This window comes from Sus scrofa, chromosome 5 (genome assembly GCF_000003025.6).
Source record: "Sus scrofa isolate TJ Tabasco breed Duroc chromosome 5, Sscrofa11.1, whole genome shotgun sequence".
Taxonomy (NCBI): Eukaryota; Metazoa; Chordata; class Mammalia; order Artiodactyla; family Suidae; genus Sus; species Sus scrofa.
Window position 1 is genome coordinate 64,571,400 of NC_010447.5, and position 17,557 is coordinate 64,588,956.

A 17,557-nucleotide genomic window follows, 5' to 3' on the forward strand; every position below is an offset into this window, starting at 1 on the left:
GGGCCAGGGATCAAACAGGAGCCACAGCAGTGACTACGCCGGATGCTTAACCCCTAGGCCACCAGGGAACTCATCTCCTTTTTCCGATTAATGTTATTTACTTGGGTACCTTTTATATGGGATCTAAAACCTTCACTTAATGGTTCATCCTAAATTTCGTGGATCAGAGCTGGAAGGGACTCCAGGGGATGCCGCCAAGGGGGCGACAGAACACAGGGAGGTCACGCAGTGGCCCTGATGGAGCAGAGCAGGAGTCAGGGCCCTGGGGTTCCAGCCCCCGCTCTGATTTGAACCACGGCCCCCTCAGCAGACACCAGCAGATGCCCCTGGCCGCACCTGGATGCGCATCCTGGGCTCAGAAGGATGGAGAATAAGCCCATGCCAGTGGCCTACACCCACCCACCCACTCCTGATCACCCTCAAAGGCAGCCCCGGGAGTCCTCTCTGGTCCCTACCTCCTCCAATTGTGATCACAAGCCCTGGGGGCCTCTTGGACAGAGAGAAGTGTGCAGGAAAGGGGTGCCAGCTTTGCATTCCATTGCGGTGGGCATCAGAGTCCAGGGGCTTGGGCATCTCTGACAGGGAGGGTTCCAGAACTCCCTGCAGCCGCTAGACCCAAGCTCTGTGACCTCAGGCAAGTCGCTGTCCCTCTCTGGGTCTCTGTGTCTCTAAGTGACGGGATAATCTCTAAATCCTTTCCTGCAGGACGGGTCCCTAACTCTAATGATTTAAGAGCAGTGGGATGGAGCTGGTGGTTGACAGATACCGCTGTGCCTTTTTAAATTTTCTTCAGAGGCTTAGAGCTTAGCTGTGGTGTATTAGACTCAGATTTACTTTTCACCTGGGGAGCGTTTTTGATTCAAACCATCTCGTCAGGGCAGGGAAGCTGTGGCTGCTTTGGCGGCTGCTCCAAGGTGGTCTGTCTCTCGCAGCTGTCCCCCGTCTACGCGGGGAGAACATGCGGCCTGTGCGGGAATTACAACGGCAACCAGGGCGACGACTTCCTGACGCCCGCCGGCCTGGTGGAGCCCCTGGTGGAGCACTTCGGAAACGCCTGGAAGCTGCACGGGGACTGCGAGGACCTGCGCAAGCAGCCCACCGACCCCTGCAGCCTCAACCCGCGCCTGAGTATGTGCGCCCGGGGCAGGCGGCCCGGAGGTCCCCGGGTGCCAGAGCGTTCCGTGGACTGTGTGCCCACCTTGGGGGAGGGGCGGGCGACTCCCAGAACCCGGCGTCCCTGGGTCCCAGCGCATTCTGTGGACGGTGCGCCCGTCGTGGGGGTGGGGGTGGGGTCCTTTGTTTTCCCCGTCAGCATATGATTATCTGCATCTGGATCATTTATTCTTCAATCTCTTTAATGCTTGAAGGCACACCCTCCGTGGGCCACACCCCAGGAAAGGAAAAAACAGACTGTAGTTCTTCCCCTGGATGTTCTGAGTCTGTAGGAGCAGCAGCCACACAAACTCAGAATTAAACTATCCTGCTAGATGCAAGGGCAGTGGGTGTTGGTGGCCGGGCACGTCATCTGCGGCAGCGTTTCAGACCTGCACCTGCCCCCGCTTACCCCATTCACCGGGAACCGTTTCTCCCTCAGTGGAAATACAATCTATTATGTATTTAAGCCAACCGGGAAAGTATATTGGCTGCAGAAGAAACTTCTCAATGATCCCCAGACCCGGGGGAAGGTTGTTTTGTTTTGTTTTGTTTTGTTTGAGGGAGGAGTGGGGACGATTCTGGAGCGGGAGCGGGTGGCCCTGGGGTCCCGGCGCGCCCCCTCGCGGTCATCTCGGGCTTTGCAGACGGGGCCACGCCGCTCCTCTCCCACAGCCAGGTTCGCGGAGGAGGCCTGCGCCATCCTGACGTCCCCGAAGTTTCAGGCCTGCCACGACGCCGTGGGGCCGCTGCCCTACCTGCAGAACTGCCACTACGACGTGTGCTCCTGCTCCGACGGCAGGGACTGCCTGTGCGACGCGGTGGCCACTTACGCGGCGGCCTGTGCCCGGCGAGGCGTGCACATCGGCTGGCGGGAGCCGGGCTTCTGTGGTGGGTGCCCTCCCCGCCCCCACCCCCTCCGCGTGGCCCCGGGGTTCCGCTGGGGTCCCTGCTGGTCCTGTTCAGAGCACCGCCTTTGCGTTGTTATTAATGCACTCGGACACGGGCCCAGGGCCTGACAAGGCGTTTGTGGGAACGGGTCACGTTTGCAGCCATATTCCCCTCCCATCGCCCCGTAGGACACAACCTGTTCCTGGAGGGCAAGGTGACCCCACACACCCGGGCCTAGAGCCTGTGCGTCTCTGCCCCGCAGAGATTTCCTGTGGCTGCTGCCACCTGACGTGGGATACACGCAGGGCCGGGTGGAGGCGTGCGTGGGTCTGATGCTGGTGGGTCCGTGCATCCTTGGAGGGTCTGATGAAGGCACGGACCCATCCTCTCCTTATAACTTGAGGCAAACCATCTGGGCAGTCCCCGCCCACCTCTCTAGCACTGTGTAAAGTCACATAAAGGTGAATGACGTCATTGTGCCAGCCGGTGGGGGAGGCTCACCCTGAACTGTTAGATGCCTGGCACCAGAGTTGGTATCTGCCCCACACTCTGGTCCCCTGCTTGGTGGTGGTTGTTATTGCTCTGGGAACATTTGCCCAGTGCTCAGCGTGGCCCTGCGGTAGCAGTGCAGTAGGGTCTAGACCTCTGTTTGTTTGTTTTTTCCTTCTGGCCTTGCCCCTGGCATGCAGAAGTTCCTGGGCCAGGGATCGAAACCTCGCCAGATCCTTGACCTGCAGAGCCACACGGAAACTCCCTGGACCTTCTTTTTTATAGAACAGAAGGAAACTGCCTCCCTACTAGGTGCCTATCACACTGAGTAAAACAGTAATCAGATTGAGACTGGGGCAACCAAAGAAGGCTTCCTGGAGGCAGTGCACTTGGCCAGACTTTTAAGAGGTGGTTTCTCAGCAGAAAACTTTTTTCCAAGGTGGAATAGTAGTGGATGCCGAGGAGAGAGGAGGGCAGTCCTGGGGGATAAGGTCTAGTGCATACTTTGATTTTTGGGGTGAGGTGGGTGAGTTTGGAGACTAAAATGTCAGTGGTTCTGACAGAAGCAGGCAAGAGGAACTAGAAGAAATGGTAAAAGGGCTTAGTAACATCATGTATGTGGAGAGAAATGTAGGTTCAGAGCCTCTAGATGTGTCACTGTTTGGGGCCAAGGGAGCCAATTCATGTTTCGAGCAACCTGATAAAAATGAGAGGCAGAGACAAAGTCAGGACGAAGGGGAACAAGTATTTAGATGCGTCCAGTAGTGTCCCCCTCTCTCTAGCTCTAGGGTGCCTTGGAGTCACGGGTCAGCTGCAGGGAGAACTGAGGTCGGGACCTTGCTGGCAGCTTCCCTCAAGCCCTTACTCCACCCACCAAAACCCCTGATCAGCGTTGGCTCTTCAGAAATTAGGGAGTCAGTGGCATCTGTTTGTGAATCTGCTTTGTTCAAAATGATGCCTCGTTTCTGTGCTGCGCCACCTGAAGGATGTCCTGAGTTAGGACAGTCTCCCTGGATGCTGGGGGCTTCCGGGAACGTTCTTTAGTCTCTTCGGAGCAGCTGTCCTTCACCCCCACCTGGAGCAAGAGGGGGTGGGCTGACACTGCAGCAGCTGGCACTGAGCTCTGGTTAGAATTTCCTGACTCCAGAAGCTTCGTGATGTGTGGGTGGGTGAGAAGGAGCTGTCCCTGGAGACTTCTTTTTTTTTTTTTTTTTTGTCTTTTTTGCTATTTCTTGGGCCGCTCCTGTGGCATATGGAGGTTCCCAGGCTAGGGGTCGAATCGGAGCTGTCGCCACCGGCCTACGCCAGAGCCACAGCAACGCAGGATCCGAGCCGTGTCTGCAACCTACACCACAGCTCACGGCAACGCCGGATCGTTAACCCACTGAGCAAGGGCAGGGACCGAACCCGCAACCTCATGGTTCCTAGTCAGATTCGTTAACCACTGCGCCACGACGGGAACTCCACCTGGAGACTTCTAAGGACCAGAGGGATCTGTCTCCGTGCGGGAAACCTGGCCGGGTGGCCCTGGGTTGTCCTCTGAGGCCTGGATTCCTGCCTCCGTCCTGTACCTCGTTTTCCCTCCCTGAGAAGTGAACAGAGCTCCCTGAACCACTACCTCCATCCCTAAGAAAAGGCCACACCCACTGGGGACCCTTGTGGAGCAAAGTCTGGTTGGGGAGCTGCTTTGTGGGGTGCTGTCAGGAGACCCCAGGGAAGCACACACATTTTTCTCCTTGTAAATTGGTTACTTGTCCTTTGGGATGGCAGGACCATGGGCTCCTTCCAGGCTCTTAGCATCTCTGCATCCCCCAGCCTAACACAGTCTCTGGCACAGCCCTTAACAACTGTTCCACTGAGATGTGCCTTACTTCTGGGGGAAGCTGGAGAACTTTAATACAGCTCTCGAGACAGCTTGTCAGGGGAAAAAGCTCTCAGTTCCAGCTCCTCCCGGATGGGTGAAATGTCCTGTTATCATCATAGGTTCAGTGAAATTTTTTTTTTTTTTTTTTTTTTTTTTTTTTTTTTTGGCTGTACTCATGGTGCTCAGAAGTTCCAGGGCCAGGGATCAAACCCACATCACAGTAGTGACTCGAGCCACAGCAGTGACTCGAGCCACAGCAGTGATAAGGTGGCTCCTTAGCTGCCTGTGCCACACGGGAACTCCTCAGTGGATTGAATGGGGTTCCCATCTCTAGGCCCCCCATACCCCATCTTAATATGCTTTTGCTCTAAATAGTCATCCATTGACCCAGCCTCTCTGCTGGTTCAGAGAAAAGTCTGTGTCTGATATGGTTAGGACCCCCCCCCCCCCGCCGCCAGCTTGTCTGGAGCAGTTACAGGCAGGGAGGCTTCAGGGCTTGGCCATTTCTGAGGTTGACGGCCAAGGTTGCCCTTTATAGCTTCCAGGGAATACAGCCATCGGGTGTCTGCTGTGGAAGTGACGTCTAAAGAGAGGGGCAGGGGTCCAAGGGTTCCAGGAGGAGCGTCTCCAGAGTGGGTTCTTATTTCTTGAGAGCAGCTGATCAGCAACGGGAAAGTATTTTGAAAGAGCCACGTACTCCCCACACTCCCCAGGAGATAATTCCATCATTGAGGTGCTGATAAGGGCACCGTGAGCACAGAGAGTGGGCTTTGTGCTGCTCGGGGTCCACCAGGGCCAGGTCTTCTGAGGTCTAGACCTTGGTCTGGAGCCTGTGGAGCCAAAGCTGCATGTCCCCTCTAACCACAGGGCAATCAAGTGGTGACACGCCATGTGCCAGGCAGGACTCTAAACGTGTCCGCTCACTTAACCTTCACAGCAGCCTGGGGGGGATGCTCTTTTTCTACTGCAATGAGGACACTTTTCAAGGTCACGTCACTAACAAGCCACAGGACTGGGGCTTGAACTCAGGAGTTTGGGAGCTGGCGTCCACCCTCTCAGCTGCTTTGCCATATTCCTCTGGGCGTCTGTGGGTTCTGTTCTCTCCATGTGGGGGTCCTGTGGGGGGCGGACTGTGGGTAGATGGTTACTGCCCACTTTGCTGGGGCAGGTGTAAGAATGCCCTCGCTCTTTGTGACGGGCAGGTCCCCAAAGCATGGTTCCTGGGGGACCGTTCCCTTTCTTGAGCGTAAAGGTTAAGAGCAGGAGCTTTTGGAAGTTCCTGTCATGGCTCAGCTGGGTATCCATAAGGATACAGGTTCGATCCCCGGCCTCACTCAGTGAGTTAAGGATCTGGTGTTGCCGTGAGCTGCAGCATAGGTCACAGATGTGGTTCAGATCTGGTGTTGCAGTGGCTGTGGTGTAGGCTGGCAGCTGTAGCTCTGATTGGCCCCCTAGCCTGGGAACGTCCATATGCTGTGGGTGCAGCCCTAAAAAGCAAAAAGCAAAAAGCAAAAAAAAAAAAAAAAAAAAAAAAGCAGGACCTTTTGGTCACGGGGAGCTGGGTTCCAGACCTGCCTCTGCCTCTTCCTGGGAGGCGTGGTCTGATGAGTCAGTTAAGTTTCCGTTTTCTTACCTCTGGGGGTTGTGAGCGCTTAACTCCCAGGGAGCGGCATCAAAGGCAAACACTCAGGTGATGAGCAGGGCACACAGTAGGTGCTCAACGAATGGCTGTCCTTATCATTAACATCAAGGAGAAATGCTTTTACCCATCCCTGCCCGTCCTTGCTAACATTCACAGCTTCAAAAGCCACCAGCATTGCTACAGCGTCCCAGGCTTTGGGACTTCAGAGATGCCTGGAACACAGCCCCCTGGTGAAGCAGAGGAGGAAAGGTATATTCGTACTTAGAACAGGTGTTTGTGAGCAGAAAATATACTTTTGTTCATGGCAGGAAGGGAAGGCAGTGACCATATGGATATCACTGGGGGCCCCAGGGGACCAGGGCTGGCAGCCCTAGGACGCAGTCCTGGTCATCAAAATATTACACTGATGTTGCCCTTTCCCCGCCCTGTCTCCCAGCACTGAGCTGCCCCCCGGGCCAGGTGTACCTGCAGTGCGGGACCCCCTGCAACCTTACCTGCCGCTCCCTGTCTTACCCGGATGAGGAATGCGCCGAGGACTGCCTGGAGGGCTGCTTCTGCCCCCCGGGGCTCTACCTGGATGGGAGTGGGGACTGCGTGCCCAAGGCCCAGTGCCCCTGCTACCATGACGGCGAGATCTTCCAGCCCGAGGACATCTTCTCAGACCATCACACCATGTGGTAAGCCGAGCCGAGGGACCGGGGACCTCGGGCATGGCAGGGCTGCCCAGTGGTCCTCCCTCAGTTCCTGGGTGGGTCCGCTGAGGCCCAAGACTGTTGCACAGCAAATCGGGAGCAAAGCTGAGATCTAGCCCAGGTCTTCTCACTGCCTTACTGTGCCAGGCTCCAGGGGGACAGAGTAATTCATGACCCAGAAGCCAGCTGTCACTCGTGGTGCCCCGTTTTCCTGCCCCAGGTCTCAGTTTCCCTTTTCTAGGAAAGGAAATGGGAGCTCTCCCTGTCCCTCTTCCCTTCAGCCTCTTGTAGGTGTTTTCAGGCCCAAGCACCTGAGCCAGAAGGAAATACACCCTAGCAGCATCACCTCGGCGGTGCGTGGCCGTCCTGGTTAACTTTGAGCACTTTGCCTAAAAACGGCTGCAACTCATGCACGCTTCCTGCTGTCCTTCACCCAGGCCCTCTGTCCGGGTCAGCTTCAGCAGGGCTGTCCCGGTCAGCCTAGAAGAAATTTGTAACAGGAGTTCCCATTGTGGCACAGTGGAAACGAATCTGACTAGGAACCACGAAGTTGTGGGTTTGATCCCCGGCCTCCCTCAGTGGGTTAAGGATCTGGCGTTGCCGTGAGCTGTGATGTAGGTCACAGATGTGGCTCAGATCCTGTGTTGCTGTGGCTGTTGTGTAGGCCAGCGGTTGTCGCTCTGATGAGACCCCTAGCCTGGGAACCTTCATATGCCTCGAATGCGGCCCTAAAAAGCAAAAAAAAAAAAAAAAAAAAAAAAAAAAAGGAACAGCGTGAGGGCGCTTCATAGGTGGAGAGAAGATAAGCTTGGTTTTGGCCTTGATGACTCTGAGTTACCAGGAGATTGTCTTGATGAATGAATGGAACCAAGAGCTGGAATTACGGGTTTGGAGCTTGCCTGGGAGATGAGGGCTGGAGGTACCACGTTTTAGCCGTGAGAATAGTTAGGCTTCTGTGGGGAGAGGACCAGAGGGCATAAGAGGTCTGAATCCAGAATCTGAGGGAATGGTCAGAGGCCCACAGGAGGACAAAGGCCGGAGGACAAAGGCCAGCAAAGGGCAGGACCAGAGCAGGCCCATGTCATGGAGGTGAAGGGGACAGGGGAGCAGTGACATCTTCTGCTGGTTTGGGTCCTTGCCTGTAGCCCTGTGGTGGTTTTACTATTGTTGTCGGGCTGTAGTGTTCTGGGCGATTCTCTCTGGGACCTGAAAACAACACTGTTAGGCAGGGCTTGCTTTTTAGGTCAGGAATTTGAGGCTTAGGGAGCTGATTGCTTTCCCCAAATCATCCTGGAAGTGGCTGGAACCCAAGGGACTCTTAACTCTTCATGTTCCATGGAGCAGAGGCTGTTGAGTTGGGAGATCCGAGGGTCATGGTGGCCCCCGGGTTTCAGGAGCGTGGTGAGGAAAGAAGCAGGAGGGTTGGTGTCTGGGGTGACTCGGAGGGCAGCAAGGGTGGCTGGTTATTTTATCAGAGGTGCAAGGAAGCAGGGCCGGGGGTGGCCCTGGCTTTAGGGCCGTCTCAAGTGGCCTCCTCCCAGCGTCCCCTTCAGGCACCAGGGCTGAAAGCTATAGACCCTCCGTCTCTGCACTTTTTCTGGAAGATTGGGTCTCAGGGAGAATGTGAGCCAGAGGCCTGTGTGCAGCTGTTTCCTTTCTTTTCTTTTCTTTCTTTCTTTCTTTCTTTCTTTCTGCATTCCCACCATTCCTCTATTTTTATTTGTTTTATTTTATTTTTTTAAACTATTTTATTATTATTATTATTATTATTATTTGTCTTTTTGCTATTTCTTGGGCCGTTCCCACGGCATATGGAGGTTCCCAGGCTAGGGGTTGAATTGGAGCTGTAGCCACCAGCCTACACCAGAGCCACAGCAACTCGGGATCCGAACCGCATCTGCAACCTACACCACAGCTCACGGCAACGCCGGATCATTAACCCCCTGAGCAAGGGCAGGGACTGAACCCGCAACCTCATGGTTCCTAGTCGGATTCGTCAACCACTGCACCACGGCAGGAACTCCTTATTTATTTTTTTAATTGTTATTTCCCCAATACAATTTTTTTTTCTACTTTAAGCATGGTGACCCAGTTACACATATACAAAACATTCTTGTTTCTCACATTATCATGCTCCATCAGAAGGGACTAGACACTTATGATGTCTAGGCACTGGTTGTCTAGGAACTCCCAGTCGGCTGCTTACTTTTATGCTTTAGACAACACGGGGAAGAATAAGCTGCACTGGGGCAAGTGCTAGAGGTGGTAGGAAGTTTTCAGCACACACCATTTCTCCAGAGCATCTGTCTGGTCACCCAAACAGCCATCACAGTGGAGTGAGTTCTCTGGGTAGGCCAGGTGTGGGCCAGGAGTTGATTTCTCACCTACCTGCAAGGCTCTGTTTGCTTTTTTGTTTTTAAATTAAGTTTGGGGGTCATGACCAAATGACAGATAGACCATGGCATTTGAGGGAGGATATTTTTTATTTGTTGGTTTGATTTGTTTTTTTTTTTGTTGTTTTTTTTTTTTTGGCCACATCCGTCGTGTTGGGAAGTTCCCAGGCCAGGCATGAAACTTGCCTGGCAGCTGCAACCCAAGCCACAGCATTGATAATGTCAGATCTTTAACCCCCTGAGTTACCAAGGAGCCCATGGGGAGAGGGTATTTTTAAAGCAGATGTTAGTTAAAAACCAGAAGGCAAGGACCTGCATTTGCCCAGAGAGGGAAAGGGCTGATTCCATTCTTCATTCAATGAAAGTTGATGGAATAAATGGCACATTAAAAATGGTCAAAGTCGGAGTTCCCGTCATAGCTCAGCAGAACGAATTTGACTTGGAACCATGAGGTTGTGGGTTCTATCCCTGGCCTCGCTCAGTGGGTTAAGGATCCGGCCTTGCCCTGAGCTGTGGTGTAGGTTGCAGATGTGGCTCGGATCCCATGTTGCTGTGGCTGTGGTGTAGGCCGGTGGCTACAGCTCAGATTATGCCGTGGGTGCGGCCCTAAAAAGCAAAAAAAAAAAAAAAAAAAAAAAAAAGTCATCATAGTCAGAGAAATACAAATAGAAACAAAGGATATCTCCTCATAACTATTAGACTGGAAACACCTGAAATCTGGAAAATGCTAAGGGCTGTCAGGGCTGTGGGACATGCGGCCTCTGATTTGCTTGGGCTCTCTCAACACCTTCCCCTCATCCGACCTTAAGATAAAGACCAAATCCTTCCCATGGCCTCCCAGGCCCCAGGGGATCTGACCCCTGTGACCTCTCCCTTCTGCAACACCGAGTCTTCTTTTAGTCCTGAAGGTGCTTGGCTCCCTTCAGAGGCAAGGCCAGCTGCACCTGGGAGCTCCCCCGGCCCAGTGGATGCAAATTGGAATCCAGAGCTGGGAGTCCCACCTGGCTGTATATACCAAAGAAGTGCTCACACAGCTTCCCGGGGCACGTGCGTGAAGATGTCAATCCCGGCCTTGTCTGAGGTGGCGAGGAGTCAGGGGCAGTGTGTGGCTGCCACTGGAAAGGGGGATACACACAGAGTGGCATGCAGCCTCAGAAGCATGGGACAAGGAGGACCTCTGTTAACAGGGATGAACCTGAAGCATGTGATGCTGAAGGAATAAAGGAAAAAACCCAGGGTGATATGTCAGTAATACCCTGTCTGTAAATTACACATACATGCCTGCAGAACAACTGTTTATTTTGTAAGGCTATTCTAAAACAGTCAGAGATACACTAAACAGAACACATTTGTACTGCTTCTCTATTAACCCCACATTTAGCAGTTTATTTTTATTTTTAAGTGAGAATTGCAATGATTTTTAATATTTATTGATTGATTTATTTTGCTTTTTAGAGCTGCACCCATGGCATATGGAGGTTCCCAGGCTAGGGGTCCAATCAGAGCTACAGCTGCCGGTCTACACCCCAGCCACAGCAACACAGGATCCGAGCTGCGTCTGTGACCTACACCACAGCTCACAGCAATGCCAGATCCTTAACCCACTGAGCGGGGCCAGGGATCGAACCCACAACCTTATGGTTCCTAGCTGGATTCGTTTCCCCTGCGCCATGACGGGAACTCCACATTTAGCAGTTTAAAACAGCAAACACTCACACAGTTCCTCAGGGCCAAGGCCCAGAGCAGCTTTGCAGGTGGTTTTGGCTCAGCCTTTCTCATAAGGCTACCATCAAGCTGTGGGCTGGGGCCACAGTCATCTGGAAACTTGCCTGGGGCTGGAGGGTCCATTCCCGGCCCATTTGCTTGGCTGTTGACAGGAGGCCTCAGTCCCTGGCCGTGTGGACTCCTCCACAGGGCTGCTCATGACGTGCTCCTGCAGTGAGTAATCCAGGGGAGACACGGATGGGGCTGCGTCTTCTGTGATAACCCTAGGGTCACATGGCTGTCACTGTCCCGGTGCAGTACTGGTCACACTGATGCTCCAAGGAAGGGCATCCAGATGGAAGCTGCCTCTTCTATGATAATCTAAGAGTCACGTGGATGTCACTGTGGCTGCGCTGTGCTGGTCACACAGATGTCAGTGGAGATCCTGGGAGGGTGTGAATACTTGGGGGGGAGCGGTCATTGGAGACTGGATACCATAAAAATAGTCGCCCACCTTAGGGGAGGGAATTGGGATTGGAGGATGAGGGTAAAGGAAAATTAAGGAGAAATTATTAAGTGCTTCATGCAAAGCTGTATGCTAGATGCCGGAGGGAGAATATGGAGCGTGTACCAAGATGTCAGTCACAGGCTTGTTTGTGATGCTGGGGAGTGACGGTCCATCCTGACTTCTGCCCTCTTGGGTTTTATAGTCAGTGACAGATAACCACTCAAATGCATGTAAAGATACAAGTGCGGTGGGCAGAAAAGTACGTGGTCTATGCAAGCTTGAAAGTGGGTAGGGACCAAGGTGGTTGTGTGTGTGTGTGTGTGTGTGTGTGTGTAAGTGACGTCAGATCAGAGGAAACTGCAGGCAGGAGCCCTTGTGTCTGAGGGAAGCAGTGCACCTTCAAGATTAAAAGAAAGTCAGGGGGATGGAGAGGGGAGGGGAAACTGGGGTCAGACCTGGGGCGGGGGGGCAGGGATTTGACTTTCATCTGAAGCCTGTTGAGGGGAAGCTATTGGAGTCCAAACAGGGATGGGACATGATCAGATTTAGGTTTTGAGAAGGTACTGGGGCTGCTGGGAGGAGCGTTTTGGAAGGAAGCTAGGAGAGAGGCTTTTGCCCTGTCCAGGTGAGAGGTGAAGGTGTCTCAGGGCTGGAAATGGAGCTCGGCAGTGGATTCTCAGCACACAAGGGATTGGGGGTGACTCAGATGTGGGGGAGGGAGAAGGCCGTGTCTGGGCTGAGCCCTGGTCTCCCATGCATGGTGGCCTCTTCATTCCATGAATCTGAGCCCTGGAGGAAAACTGGTTTTGGAGAGGGAAGTGGGAGGTCAGTTTTGGACCCAGGAGCTGGGAGTGCCTTTGAGACGCCACCGGTGGTTGTCACGCGGGCATTTGAATATGTGGATCTCAAGTTCAAGGGGGAGATGGGAGCTGCAGATATGGACTTGGGAGGCCTCTCTGTTGCTGAGGCTGGAGGTGTGAGCGGCAGCACACAGTGTGAGAAGAGGGTGTCTAGGCTGAGCCAGCAGAGGGGCTGAGCTACGGTGAGTCTGAGAAGGAGCCACCAGGGAGACGGGGGTGCGGAGGGAAACCCGGGGTGGGGGGATGTCTTGTTTTCTTTTCCTGGAAGGATGGGGCTGTCAACAGGGGTGGCGAATGTTGAAGAGGATCGAGTAAGGAAAGCAGTGAAAACAGTTGCGCTGGGTTGAGTGACGTGGAGGTCGAGGGTGGCCTTAGCAGCTGTGTCTCAGACGGGTTCCAGGACGGGGAGCCAGGTGGAGGGAGCAGAGGGTGAGTGGGAGGCGGGCTGGTCCTCTAAGTGGGGCTGTGACCTTCTTCTCTGCAGCTACTGTGAGGATGGCTTCATGCACTGCTCCAGGGCCGGAGCCCCAGGGAGCCTGCAGCCCGAGGTCGTTCTCAGCAGCCCCCTGTCCCACCGCAGTGAGTACCGCCCCCTCCTCTGCCCAGACTGGGTATGCTCGTGTGCCCCACTTCCAGGCCTGGACGTGCCTTTGCACGTGCACATCCCAATTACCAAGGCGGGAAGGGTTTTACTTTGTGTTGGGGGACGATTGAACTGCCCACCAGCTGGACCAGGGACATGGCTCTTCTGACCACAGGGACCTTGGCCCAGGGAGGCTGCCTTGACTGTGGTGAAACCACTCTTCACGAGGGCGTTCCCGTCGTGGCACAGTGGAAATGAATCCGACTAGGAACCATGAGGTTGTGGGTTCGATCCCTGGCCTCGCTCAGTGGGTTAAGGACCCGGCATTGCCATGAGCTGTGGTGTAGGTCGCAGACGTGGCTCAGGATCCTGCATTGCTGTGGCTATGGTGTAGGCCAGCAGCTGCAGCTCTGATTCGAACCCTAGTCTGGGAACTTCCATATGCCACGGGAGTGGCCCTAGAAAAGGCAAAAAGACAAAAACAAAGAAAAAAGAAAAAAAGAAACCACCCTTCACGACCAGGTGTCCACTGACCAGGACACCTCTTTAGAAAGCTTCTCAGATGGATATGAGATCGGGGTATGGACCCATTGCCCTCAGTGTGAAGGTCCTAATAGTTGCGGGCCCAGGATGGAGGAGGGGCTGAGCTGGCCTTCTTCTGGGTCCTCTCCGAGTCCTCACTTGGTGAAAGGGGCCGGGGAGCTCTGTGGGGTCTCTTCTAAGGGCGCTAATCCCACATGTGAGGGCACCACCCTCACGGCCCAGTCACCTCCCTGAAGCCTCCCCTCTCCCAGGAGCATCACTCTGGGGAGCTAGGATTTCACTCCATGTGAATTTTAGGGGAACGCAAACATTCAACTCATAGCGGATCTCAAGGTCCCAGCACCCCTCTGCCTCTCTTCTCCCCGTTCTCTCTCACCGTAGCTTCTTCCTCCCACACGCCACCCTCTCTGTTGCATTCTGCCTCTTATGTTTGTCTTTCATGCTTCTCTTGCTCAGGGTCTTCCAGCCTAGTCACTGAAAGCTATCGTTTCTTCAAAGTCAGGAAACCCCTAGAATTGGGTGCCATTTGGAAAAGCCGTTTAACGTCTTAGGGGTTCAGTTTCCTAACAGAAATTCCAATATGGAAACAAGGCTGGCAATTCTGGCTTTCCTGTCCTTAAGGAAATGTTATATCTGCGAGACTTAAGCGCACTTCAGCGGGACAGTGTTTGGGAAAGACAGCTGTCCGTCATCTGCTGCCATCGTTTATTCAGTCAGCCAGTGAGACCTGCTCACTGTCAGGAAATAGATCAGTGAACAAAGCAGACAAAACTCCTGCCTTCATGGAGTGTGTATATTCTAGTGTGTGGAGTGGGTGGGGTGGCCCTCAACAGAGAAGTAAAAGAAATGGTACGTCACATGGTGATCGGGTGGAGAATGACACAGCAGGTGCGGCAGGTGGGGGTGTCCAGGGATGGGGTGTAACAGATCCAGATAGAACGGCTGGGACAGCCAGGGGCTGGGCAGAGGGTGTGAACAAAGTCCCCCGTCAAGTTTGGGGACTAAATTAGTTGGAACTATTTTAGGAAAGGTCATATCAGGGCCAGGGTTCCCTTCAGCACCCACACCCTGGTCCTTGAAAGCCTGGCTCTGGATGTTTCCGTGCCGCATCCTGATTCAGGGCAGTGGGCGCAGCACGGTTGAGGGGGATGAGGACCTTGGGCCGTCAGAGGGATGCTGAGCTCGGCAAGTGCTCTGCAGTGTAGACAAAGGTCAGAGGAGTAGATGAGGCTGGGGTCCAGGCCTGCGCAGGGCACCTGGCTGGAGGTTGGGTGGCATCTTGTCCCAGGGACTGGGCAGCCTGAGCCTCTGGAACCGAGTGACAGCACGCAGGGGACAAAGGACGAGTACGAGGCAGGTGTGTCGACTCCTTCGCTGACCCCTCTCTGGTTTTCCTGACTCCCAGGCAAGAGGAGTCTGAGCTGCCGGCCCCCCATGGTCAAGCTGGTGTGTCCCGCTGACAACCCCAGGGCTGAAGGGCTCGAGTGTGCCAAGACCTGCCAGAACTACGACCTGGAGTGTGTGAGCACAGGCTGCGTGTCTGGCTGCCTCTGCCCTCCGGGCATGGTAAGCCACCCAGGCTGCAGAGACATAGTGGCCTTCCACGTTCGTGTGGGCGGAGGAGGGCGACGCGGGCTGTGGAGCCAGAGAGAGGGAGGCACAGGAGCTGCACCGGGATGCAGTGGGGCCATGTGGTGATGAGTGGGAGGGTGGGGGCATGGTCGGGGGGCGGATGGCATCCTCTGGGGCTGAGCCAGGGGCAAGGGCAGGGGAGGAGGTGGTAGGAGAGTGTCTGGGGTCGATCCTGAGGTGAGCTGACCAAACTACGCCCTGGGAAGCAAAGCAAGTATTTCCAGAAAGTACTTTTAGGTGAAAATAGGCATTTCCAGTGGAATTTTCCCAAGGCCTGCTTTCCATCACTTGAAGATGAGAAGGTGCATGCACGCAGGTGCACACCCATTTGCATAGGATTTGCATATACATGTATAACTTTCTTCTTTTTTAAAAAGTGTTTATTGGAATAGAGTTGACTCACAACGCTGTATTAGCTTCAGGTGTGCAGCAAAATGAACCAGTCACACACACACACACACACACACACACACACACACACACACGCATACACACACTTGCAGCATATGGAGGTTCCCAGGCTAGGGGTCGAATTGGAGCTACAGCAGCCAGCCTACGCCAGAGCCACAGCAACGCCATATCTGAGCTGTGTCTGTGACCTACACCACAGCTCATGGCAACACTGGATCCTTGACCCACCGAGCAAGGCCAGGCATTGAACCCACAACTTCATGGTTCCTCATCAGATTTGTTTCCGCTGTGCAACAACAGGAACTCCCATCCATTCTTTTTTTGGTAAAACTTTCTATTTCCAGAGAAGACGGGGATGTCTCTGTTGTGCCATTAGCAAGTCCCGGGTCCAGCAAGTCCCCTTCCCACGCTGGGCCTTGTTTTCCTCCTCTGTAAAGTGAGTCATGAGGTCTTGGCCCGCTCTTCATATCCCATGACTAGGCTGGGGCAGCAAACACACACCCTTGGCCAGCCGTTCCCTGGAGGCCACGTGTGGTCCCCCAGTGCCCAGGACCTCCGGGTGGTGGCATTGGTCTGAGCATACCCAGGCCCCCTTCCCTCCCTCCAGCTCTAATCTTAGGACTTTTTTTTTTTTTTTTTTTTTTTTTTTTTGTCTTTTTGCCTTTTCTAGGGCCACTCCCGCGGCATGTGGAGGTTCCCAGGCTAAGGGTCTAATCAGAGCTGTAGCCGCCGGCCTACACCGAAGCCACAGCAACTTGGGATCTGAGCCATATCTTCGACCTACATCATAGCTCACGGCAACGCTGGATCCTTAACCCACTGAGCAAGGGCAGGGATCAAACCTGAAACCTCATGGTTCCTAGTCGTATTCGTTAACCACTGCACCACAACGGGAACTCCAGGACATTTTGTATATTAAATATCCATAGGTTACTCTTGTCATCCTGAAGGATGCGACTTTTGGATTTTTCTCTTTCAAATGCATCCTGTCTTCTTGCTTTCTCTGACCCCAGTTCTCCACACCCGAATGAGCAGTGAGGGGGTGGGGTTGGGGTTGGAGTTGGAGAGGCCAGAATTGGCAGGGGCTGGGCGGGATGGCTCTCCCATGGCTGTAAAGGGCATTCACGATGTCCAGGCCTTGGCTTGAGGGTGTGTCTGGACGGTGGGAGCCTCCAGGATTCTGTCAAGAAAACTCAGACCCATTGCCGTGGCCCCAGGATGGCTGAGGCATGGGGTGTGCAGGGCAGACGGCCTCTCTCCCTTCCTCCGTCCTTCTCTCCTCCAAGACGGACAGACCAGGTGTTATTTCCTCTCCCGGGAGCTTTTACGTGCTCCCCTCTGTCTTAGCCTCTGAGGACTCTAGAACTGTCTTTTCTGATGAGGGGGCTGGAGACTGGCCAGGGAACACCCCCAAACTGGAAGGTCTTGTTTGGTGCCTAAGCAGGAGGCATAAAGGAGGAGGAAACAGACCTGGGAGGGGCAGGAAATAGGAGTATGGAGGGGAAACTTCCGCTTTGTTCTTTTTACCCGGAGGGCCTCTTATTCTGAAGGTCCCTTCTCCGTATGGAGGAGAAATTCTCCCGACATCAGAGGAGGCTCTGGCGAGAAGAGGGAGGACACTCAGGAGGCGGTCAGCATCAGGGCTCTTTAAAAAGAATGTTTTTCCCCCATGAAGGAAATAGTGCAGAGAGTCTTAAATATTACTAGACTCAGTGATTGCATTATCGTCCCGAATCCCCAGCGGAGAGCGAGGCCCCAGGTGCAGGACGGTGACACACCATGAGCCATTCGTGGGCTCCCCCTGGCCTCTGGCGGGGCACTGGACACCTGTCAGGTGACCTGGCATCTCTCACCCCAGCCACGGGGGCTTCTGATCTCGAAGGCTCGCGGTGTGAGAGCCTGGGCTGTGTTCACGGCGGCTTCATTACGATGTGTCTACGTTAAAGACTAATGTGCACATTGTCGAGGCCAGAGGGGCAGGGCAGGAAAGTTGGGGAATTGATGAGGTGCGAGGTGCTGGCTGCTGCCCGGGACACGTGTTCTTGGCCACCGCACAAAGGACAAGGAGCCACACGTGCTGTTTGAGCCCACGGGCCAGTGTGGATGTCCTACCCAGTTGTGTTTCTCGTTCAGTCATCCCTTGTGGAAGGTGGGAGCTTGTGGCAAGTCGCCGAGGGTTTGGGGAAGGGGTCA

At 54.2% G+C, this 17,557-nt stretch overlaps 1 protein-coding gene across 2 annotated transcripts in view; it reads left to right on the forward strand.

Moving 5' to 3' along the window:
• VWF (von Willebrand factor) overlaps positions 1 to 17,557 on the forward strand; it is a 139,312-nt gene that overhangs the window by 54,773 nt on the left and 66,982 nt on the right. For both annotated transcript variants that reach the window (XM_021091196.1, NM_001246221.1), the window contains 5 exon segments: positions 933 to 1,128; positions 1,828 to 2,043; positions 6,475 to 6,715; positions 12,680 to 12,774; positions 14,727 to 14,887. In XM_021091196.1, the coding sequence (XP_020946855.1) occupies positions 933 to 1,128; positions 1,828 to 2,043; positions 6,475 to 6,715; positions 12,680 to 12,774; positions 14,727 to 14,887 (909 nt within the window).